The 9,966-nt window shown below is 45.3% G+C and overlaps 1 protein-coding gene across 1 annotated transcript in view; it reads left to right on the top strand.

Moving 5' to 3' along the window:
* Window positions 1-7,769, top strand: part of CHN1 (chimerin 1) — an 85,608-nt gene extending 77,839 nt beyond the window's left edge. The window contains exons 9-13 of the mRNA XM_026052095.1: window positions 1,485-1,658; window positions 2,445-2,522; window positions 3,678-3,815; window positions 4,861-4,966; window positions 6,658-7,769. Of these exons, the coding sequence (XP_025907880.1) occupies window positions 1,485-1,658; window positions 2,445-2,522; window positions 3,678-3,815; window positions 4,861-4,966; window positions 6,658-6,829 (668 nt within the window). The 3' untranslated portion in view covers window positions 6,830-7,769. The remainder of the gene's footprint in view (window positions 1-1,484; window positions 1,659-2,444; window positions 2,523-3,677; window positions 3,816-4,860; window positions 4,967-6,657) is intronic.
* The last annotated feature ends 2,197 nt before the right edge of the window (window positions 7,770-9,966 follow it).

Consider the following 9,966-nt stretch of genomic DNA (forward strand, 5'->3'; position numbering starts at 1 on the left):
CTAATGCTGCCCCGAGCCGGAGTGTTTTCCAGGTGACGAGGCCGGTCGCTTTATGGGCCTGTTAGATAAACAAAGCGCGTTTAGCAGCGCGCTGCGGTGGCACCCCCAGTCAGACTGCACCCTGAGCTCCTGAGTTCTACAGTTTCATGAAGAACAAAGACAAATAATGTTTGTGGCGTTCATGACAAGCCAAATAGCACCAAAAGTATCACAGGAATCAAATGGATGGTACTAATCTAATAGCAGCTTAGAAACGAAGGGTGAATATACAGAGGGGTGTCCAGTACCACCGTGGGAGGAGAAAGTGCAAATTTTGATCAAGGCATTGAGCCTCCAAGTTCCTCCATCCCTTGATTCCACTGAAAAACATGAGTCATTTAAGTGAAAATTAAGTCATGTGGGACTGCACTGGGCTCCAAGCGATGCAGAAGGCTGGCTCGCTGCACAAGCCTGGTAGCGTAGGTTGCATGTGATACAGGCTGGTATTATTATAGATTGCAATGGTTGCTGAGCTTAAAAGGGACTGAATTATTCTACCCGTCTTTACTGTATAATTAGTGGCGTTATCCTTGGTGAGTTTATGTTTTTTCCCCAAACCCTGCTTGTTATGTTTTGCATGATTGTGGACAGAGCAAACATTTTTCTGTAATCTGATTTCAATTAAATTTTACTTAAACTAAATCTCGTTCTTAGTATATTTACAATAAAGATGCTGATTTGTTTGTTTAAGTTTTGAAAAACAAATATTCCCTATGTCATTTTTTCAAGCAAACAGAATTGTTTAGGGACTGCCAACACTGTGGCTCAAAATCCCTTTGAAACTACTGCAGAATTAGAACTGCAGCGACGCAGTAAATTCTTTTGTCAACTGCTGAGTGGCAAAACAGGAGACAGTTTGGTGATCCCTGCATCTGCTTTTCCCTTTATCCCTCCAAGCTGGGGAACAAGCCGTGCCACCAACAACGTTAGCCAGGGACCCCCTCGCCTGGCAAGGTGACTGGTAGCGTTTCCTGCATGTTGAAGAGCTCGGCACGGTGTTGGCAATGCGCAGTGCAGTGCGGTTGTACTTTCGTCTCAACCTTGCTCAGAGAGTATCTATGTACCCACACAGCCTAGGACTGCATTAAAAATGTGAGTGCTAGGGTGTCTGGAGCATCTTGAGAAAGGTTTAGATCATGATAGGGACACATAAAATACTAGAGGGGAATACTACCAAACGTTAGATCTTGATTTTATAAAGCCTATGAATATTTATCAATTTGTGCTAAGACTTATGGGCATAAAAGAAACGTTATGGAAAGGAAATATATGGACAGCTGCCACATGCTGCTTCAGGCCTGCAGCAGCCTCCTGCGCTTGGCCAGTGCAAGGCCTGTGCAGAGGCAGCAGCGGCCAGAGGAGATGGATCCTGCAGGAGCCCGCGCTGACTTCATGGCACGTTTTCTCCAAGCAGCAGCTTAATCAGCTTTTCGTTTTCCCTGCAGATTGCGGTTTAAATGTGCACAAGCAGTGTTCCAAGATGGTCCCAAATGACTGCAAGCCAGACCTGAAGCATGTCAAGAAAGTGTACAGCTGTGACCTTACGACGCTAGTAAAAGCGCACTTCACTAAGAGACCCATGGTGGTAGACATGTGCATTAGGGAAATTGAATCTAGAGGTAAGGCGCAGTTAATGGACTTGAGTTACTTTACTGATAATCCCTTTAGATTGATCTGGGTCATCTGAGTTTCTGCTGAACATATGATGGCTAAAAACAGATTTGCACAAGCCATTTTATGACTGCCAATTACCCCGCAGAGCTAATTTTGTACTTCATGTTATTTCATGGTTCATACCCATTTATAATTTTTACAAAGGCTGTTAGAAATTGCTTAATATGACCCTAAGTAAAACACCGAGCATGTGTAATATATGTTTTATAATGCTCAGCACCAAAGAAAACATTTTAGGTAATTATTGCCTTATAGTTCTATACCAGCAGCTATCTCGCCAGTAATATCTTTATTTAAAAAAAAAAAAAAAAAAAAAAGGAATTGTATGCTAAATAATGATATGTTTCCCTCTGGTACTTGCCGTAGCCCACACTGAATATTCTTTTATAGAATTAGAATGTTTGTTTTCATCTTGAAATAATGACTGAACATGGAGGATGCTAATCTCTGTTATCTATTTTTAAATAGGTTGTAATTGGTTTCATATGTTTCTTCAATTCTGCAGTTGTTTACATAAACACAATTTAGTGCTAATATAACAAGGCAGATAAAGCTGGGGTCAGGGTTAAAAGGGCCAGAGTAAGATTTCATTCCAAAAGAAGAGCCTGATAAGGCTTTTAAAACCACTCTCCTTTTTTCTCCCTTAAAAGAAGAACATGACAAAGAGAATGGTTTGAAGGAAAATAAAAAAATACTACAAATTTTAATTCCTGATAAAATATTAATTGCAGGTCTTAATTCTGAAGGACTGTACAGAGTCTCAGGATTCAGTGATCTTATTGAAGACGTCAAAATGGCATTTGACAGAGGTAGGATCTTTACTTTGGGCTCTAACTTCAGGTCGGTGTGTTCTGTGTACCCACTTTTTCTGCACAGCCCCTGCCTGCCCTGTGCTCTGCTGTCCCCCTTCTGCAGGAGCCAGCGTGGTGCTCCCAAAGGGCGCAAGGAGAGTGTCCCCATCAGACTAATATGTCAAGCCCACCGTGGCCTTTATTGTCAAAATCTGCTTTCCTTCCATCAGGATCCATATCTCAGTAATGATGTTATACATAGGGAAGACCAAAGCGATCTCAGTGACTGCCTGTTTCACAAGGAAAACCACACTTGGGGATGTGGGAGAAATAGGGCAACGGGTAAAGTGCCTGAAAAGGATCATGCAATTTAAATCTGATCTTTCTGGATGAAAGCTTCAAACTAGGAAGATAACAGAGGGCAATCCAAGTCTGAAGTATCTGTAGTTACTTGTATTTTTTAAAAAAATACAAGTTTAAAAAAAAAGAAGTCAGTGGGAACAAACGCTTCTGCTCCCTGACATAAGGCAGTGGGAGATGCAAAGGCTTTCCAGCTGCAGCTCTCCCGTGCCAGGGGAAAGGAAGGCCAGAACGTGGGGGAAGCGACAGCCCTTCCATGCACGCAGAGGCCGGGAAGCGCCTTCCATGGAGCGCCGAGCAGCGGAGCTGCGACTACTCCGCTCGGCAGCAGGGAGGGAGCCGCGGCTGGATGGCATCACAGGATCTTCCCATAACCTCAGGGGGCTGTGGACGGAGCTGGTTTCCTTCCCTTTCCTTTTTTCCCAAACTCCCGTAATTTCTCATTCGCCGGTGACAAATGTGTTGTTTGCAACGTGTTGTTTTGGCAACGCGATGTGTGCGCAAGTGGCTGAACCTCCACACGTTTCTCCTACCTAGAAACTGTTAAAGCAGGCAGGCAGATCTTTTTTCCACAGCATTTTTTGTGCTCATTTGAAATGAAAGAAGGATAGAAGTGTGTGTAAAAGGCTCGAGGTCTTCATCTGAAACAATGAATTCCACAACCCCAAAATACTCTCTGCATTTTGCATATAAAAGCCCCAAATCTTTACCTGTGTCCCTTTAATACTTAAGCAACATCAACATTTCATTTGAATGCTATTTTATGTGTGTTTATATTTCCAAGGCTTTAATGTCAGTGCCTTCTCCACACAGATGGGGAAAAAGCAGATATTTCTGTGAATATGTATGAAGATATCAATATTATCACTGGTGCACTTAAACTGTACTTCAGGGATTTGCCAATTCCACTTATCACGTATGACGCCTACCCAAAGTTTATAGAGTCTGCAAGTATGTATCAAGCACTTTCCCCCTGTTCTTCCTCCCAGCCCCTTTCCTGTCCTTTCCGTGCATGACTTGCCTGTGCATTTAGTAGCTATCCCATCAGCTCTTCCCTCGCATGCCCTATTTCATGAGTATTGCAGGACTAAATATGCACTGCACATTCGGACATGACTCTGTGGCCCTGTATGATCACGGTCACATTTTGTTCCTGCCTCATTATCAGGAACTCTTCCTTTTTGTCTCGTTATGGAACATGCTACTTTGCACGTGTTGCATGAATCCCTAGTACTTGATAGTGATAACTAAAGTCTCTTTATTTTTCTGTTGCCACAAACAAGGTAATTTATGAAAGCATTAAAGATAAGATCCAAAGTGATTCATTTCCAGGATTACCACTCTCAGTGGTGTGTCTTTATACATCAGGGAACACCTTTCAAGGCCACCCTCACAACTAACCTTGTAGGCAGTCAGCCCCTGAGTGGCTGTAGAGCCAACTAGAGCATTTCTCCCCCAAACCACATGAGCCTGAAGCCTGCACTGCAATTAGCACCCACCAGACACACCTGGAAAGGGGCGAGGGAGCCAGGGGTACAAAAGAGGGGCTTCCTGCAGGGCTTCCTGCTGCTCAGGAGAAGACCCTTTCCAAATAGCATGGAGGCAGCTAAGGATGTTGATGGCAGACTTCCCAGTGCTTCCTGCTGTGCCAGGATTGCACCTGTAAATTATTTATGCAACACTAGCCTGGCCAGCAATGATTACCAGGGGTTTTACATATTTATTTATTTATTTTTAAGTAGGCTGCAGGGAATCCTTGCTAGCGTCCCCCATTGGTAGGGGGAGCTTTCTCTGTCAAAAACCCATGGTGCTGCTCCTGCCTGTGCTCTAAGCACCTCTTCAGGCGGGTGAATTTTCCATAACGAGCTTTGGATGAGTTCCTGAAATAAATAGTTCAGCTGCAGGGTCCCCCCTCTCCTCTGCAGGCCGTGTTCTTGGCCTCCTGTGCTTGAATTGTGGCTGTGTACGTGGCACCCATTAAACATCTGTGTTTCAGAAACTGCTGACCCGGATGAGCAGCTGGAAATTCTCCACGAGGCGCTGAAGCTGCTGCCGCCTGCACACTGTGAAACCCTGCGGTATCTAATGGCGCATTTGAAGAGGTAGGAGTGCTCTCTGGGAACACCTGAGCCGAACTTTATTTTATTTTATTATTTTTTACAAAAATCCGTGTTAGAACTTTCAGACGAGTCTAGGCAAGAGCCACAATATTCTGCAAAGCAAATTCTGGGTTGCTTTTGGAGGCTATGGAGGGGACTGTTAGACTGCACAGGAATGGATGCATAGACACTGTTTTTTTTCTCCCTCTCAGAGCACCACAAGCTACTCAAGGACCCTAAGCCAAAGCTCTCAATTCTGAAGCAAAAAGTTGTCTGCCTAATAAATTTGTACTATAAATATTTACAATAAAGAGGGATTCTCTTTAGTGCTTCTAGGAGGAACAAATCACTGCCTGAGCAAGGAACTATTAAAACTTAATTGCTACAGATTGGTGTCTTTTTCCATCTAAACCTCTGCTACCCTGGTCATCTCTGACAACCTAAAAAAGATGTCTAGGCTTGAGCTGATGCTCATCAGCCACAGCGTGTTAATTGGCCATCCAGTCACACCTGCTGTATGGCCTGCCAGCCCTTCCTCATTAACTTGGATCCCCTTATTCCACCTGCCACCTCCTCAAAGCCACAGGAAAATAACAGCTGCCTGAGACTTCTCCCTCGGATATGATTGAAATTGGTTAGTAGGTTCACAAGTTGTTAGAGACACTGACATATGGATACTGATCACAGCGGCACGAGTTCCATTGCCTTTAGGAAGGCAAGGGGGGAAATGAGTGTGGTGTGAGCATAGCCACTTTGGTTTCTCAAGAGATAAAAGCCTATTGCCTGTGAGAATTACTCCTTTTCTTTAGAAAAAGATTTCATTTTAAACTCACTCTCTGTTTTCTTTCTTCCATTTTTAGTTCTAAAGTAGGAATTTGTTGATTTTTTTTTTTTTTTTTTTTCTGAGCACCTCGGGCAAAACTCAGCCCTGGGGTTTCTATCTGATTTGTTCACTTATTTTGGGGATGTTTCTAATGTTTTAGAACGCACTGGCATGAGAGACTCGGAGACTAGGTACTTGGCAGGAGGAGCAGGCAGGAAGCTGGTGTGTGGAGCTTGGGTTTTGTTTCTTTTTCAGACTGCTGGCCAGGAGTTACCATTGCAGACCCAACTAGCCGTTTGCCTTTGTACACATTGTTTCTGGTACAGGTGAATGATAAGTTAGAAGCATAACATAATTCATTGTTTTTTTCTTTTTTTTTGTTATTATTTTCTTTACATTTGTTAAAAAGAGCTGTAGTGCAGCAGGAGCTGTTGCCTTGCTGCTGAGTTTGGGTAACTTTTTCTGGATTTCCCCCTCCCCGACAGGCCTGCCAGTGGAAGGCCCCCAGAGATGCTGGGCAGCTGTTAAGGACCATGGAAGAAGAAAGGGTAGAAATAGGTTTGTCAGAGAACAGGTTTAATCACCTGCTCAAACTGCCTTGAAAATGAGGTCCCGGTGAGATCCTGATGGCTTCAATGCTGCCCCAAAGCGATGATTTCTTGAGCCATTTCAGAATATGTGACAGGATGCGATTTGTATTGAGGAGGAATCGGGGATGTTGTCCTGGTTAGCTGGTAATGTGCAAAGCCGGTGGATTCACGTGTGCTTCACCTGCGTCGTGATAGCGTGCGTGTGAGGAAAACACAGGACACACATTTGGCATGAAAGGAATCTTGCAGTCACTGTAAAAACCCTGCCTCTTGTTTTGCAGAGTAACGCTTCATGAAAAGGAAAATCTCATGAGTGCAGAGAACCTGGGCATAGTTTTTGGACCAACTCTTATGCGAGCGCCAGAACTGGATGCGATGGCTGCACTGAACGACATCCGTTATCAGAGACTTGTGGTGGAGATGCTTATAAAAAATGAAGACATTTTATTTTGAATATTTGGGGGATTTTGTATTAAAAAGGAAGCAACAGTGTTCTATGGATGAAGGAATATTTTAAAGTAATTTAACTGCTCTTGTAGCTGACTTCCATATTTGCTAGAGCTTTTGATGTATTCAGGATAAAAATGAAGGAACTCTTTGTCGTTTCTGTAGTGCCATTCAGCTGATGTTGAAAAAAGTTAACACATACTTTCCAGTACTAGTAATCCTGGGTGTTTATCATGTTAAATATAAAACAAAAAAACTAAACCTCTTGCATGATTGGCTCCCTGTTCTCCCTGTTCTGGTGAGAATCATTCCATGAAGAAAACAACTGAACTGGTGCAGCATCTTTGTTCTGGATAGTTTGTGATTGTAATTCAGCATGTTTCTCCGTGTAAACCTGTTGTGATTTTGCTTTTATGTTCTATGTAATTGGTTTCTACTACTAAAAGAACGCCAACTTATGTGAAATGGAGCCTCTGGCAGTTCATTGACATTTCATATCATTTCTCTGCCATTTTCTTGGCTGATTTTTCTTGTTTTTTCCTTTTTTTCTTTTTTTTCCCCCATCATATAGTAATTTGTTTTTAACAGAAACAAGCTGTGTACTTTAAATGTTATTTTTAAGTAATTCTCCATGACGTTTATGGTGGTTGCAGTGAATCTGCAATGCTGAGCAGTGTTCCTTTATTATTACTATCTCAATTGTAATTTTGTATTTTTCTGGCATGCATATATTAATTTATTAAATTTTGCTTTTAGAACTCTAAGTTATTTTTACTTAATGAATATTCTTAAAATACTGTTTGATGCATTGTGTACATTAGTACTCTATTAATGATAAACAGCCTTTATTTAAAAAGAAAAAGATAGTTTTACAGGGAGGGTGACAGGACAAAGTTCTAATCAAAGTACTTTGGAGCCTGACAACTGTAAGCTTACCTGTTAATTTCTCCTTATTTTATTTGAAAATTTTCTTCTTTCTCCTGGATGCTGTAGAACTCCTGAATAAAGAAAAAAAGAAAAATAAATGTTGAGCATCCACTACTTCATAAATGGTATATGCAGTTTATAATTACTTATATGCACACTAGTATTGCAGTTTACCATTACATGCTTGCAGATGCCCAGAATAAATGAACACCCTACTGCATTTTCAATGCAGTCAGACTGTATTGTTAAATTGTTCAACACGGATCCAACAGGCTCGCAAAGTTGGCAGAAGCGCTCTCCCAAATTAAAGGAAAATGGTGAAAAGGGATGTGTGAGTCCTGTTGGATAAAGCAGTGCACACAAGGCACTCGTGAGCCCCGCTGCAGCCTCCGTGATCCAGACGTGCCCTTCGGTCACTGTGTTGTCAAATGCAGTACTGGGAGTGTTTCCACTCCTCGGAAACGCTTATTTTTCAATTTGTACAATTTCTGACACAAGTGTTAGTGCCAGTTAATGTTGTTTGGCACCATTGCAGTCTTTTGTGCTGTACTAATTCTAACACTAAACCCTCTCTTGTCTTAGGGTTTCTGGCTGCTGCTGCACCTGGGGATGATGGACAAGTTGCATTCCCTGGGGCTGAATTATCTTTCCGTTTTACCAGCCTACCTCTTGTTCTTCATTGCCTTGTATATGTGAAAATATTAATACCAAATCAGTTGCAAGGGGCACGTTGATTCCATCCAAACCTTTCAGGAGAAGAGACTCCAGCAGGGCTGGAGGCCATTGCACGTTGTGCTGTAAAACCTCCTGTGGGCCAAAAAGGAGGGGAAGCAGCAACACCCCTTGATGGGCTCCTGTCCCAGCACCGGCCCTGGGGAAGCGCAGCTGGGAGGAGCCACCACCTTCCCCTCAGGAGCAGCTGGAGAGGGAGGAATTACCTGGGGATTAGGGGCAGCTGCTCCCCTCCTGTGAGCAGGAAGGGGCTGTCCTGTGGTCCCCTGGCCTTCCTGTGCTGACGGGGCTGGGAGGCAAGGCGGGAGGCTGCTCCATGGCTGCTGCCCTGCTGAGCGGGAGCGCTGAGGCCTGGCAGGAGAGGGAGCAGAGGTGGGATTGAAGCGGTGAGCACGGGCACGGTGGGGCTGCTGTCCTGGCAGAGCTGGGAGGGCTCCAGTGCACGCTCCTTTTCCATCTTCTGTGGTATGAAAGACAACCTGCTGCTGTAACTCCTGTATTAATTAGTGCACGTTTATTACCTCATGTACCCCCGTGAGCTGGTGCAGCTGCAGAGCGGCCTCCCCAGCCCAAGCGCGAAGGCCCATCTGCTCCCAAGTCGCATCCAGCGACCGCGCACGTTGGCGGCCAGCCGCCCTGCTCCCGAGGCAGCTACGGGCTCGCCGCCGCTCCGCATGCGTCTGGTGGAATCGGAGCTGTCGGTATCCCGCAGGCACCAGTGACCAGTATCCCGCAGGCAGCAGTGACCGGTATCCCGCAGGCAGCAGTGACTGGTATCCCGCAGGCAGCAGTGACCGGTATCCCGCAGGCAGCAGTTCTCTGTATTCCACAGGCCGTGCCTGGCAGGAGCGCGGTGGGAAGGCAGCGGGATCGCAGCTCAGCCCAACAGGCTGCACGAGGGTGGGCGCCTCGGCAGCCAGGCTGAGCACCTCTGCTCGTGGAGCTCACGGAGCAGAGCCCTCCGATAGCCCCTGACCGAGGGCAGCACCCAGCCTGTGCTGCTCCCACCGTGCGTGCACCCAAGGCACAAAGTCAGAGCTCCCCAGAGGTGCAGGTCGTGTCTCCTCTCTGCGCCTGCCCCAGTTTCTGCATGCTGATGAGCATCCTGGAACGTTGTTATTATATAGCTGTAACTATATTGCAACAAGGGGAAAAACAGCATCTGGTTAACCTAGTGTTCGTGGATTTCTTTTTCAGTCGTGCGAGATTACTGCTTAGCAACAGCAGCCCAGCCCCAGAAAGCTTATGTAAGAGCAGAAGCGAGGGCTGGGAGAGGTGCTGGGGGTTGCGGTGCTTGCTGAGCCAGCCGCACGAGGCAGGAGCGCGCTGTGCTGCGCTCACGTGCAGGGGGTTTTGCTGAAGGGCAGCGTCTCCTCTCTCTGAGCATGGGAATTTCAGATCACACCATCTTTCCGAGTCCTTCCATAGCCCGACTCTTTCTCGACGCTGCCCTGGTTTGCCCTCTGCGAGGCTGCCGCCCTCTG

The sequence above is a fragment of the Nothoprocta perdicaria genome, unplaced genomic scaffold, assembly GCF_003342845.1.
Source record: "Nothoprocta perdicaria isolate Ctin4 unplaced genomic scaffold, notPer1 scaffold_83, whole genome shotgun sequence".
Lineage (NCBI taxonomy): Eukaryota > Metazoa > Chordata > Aves > Tinamiformes > Tinamidae > Nothoprocta > Nothoprocta perdicaria.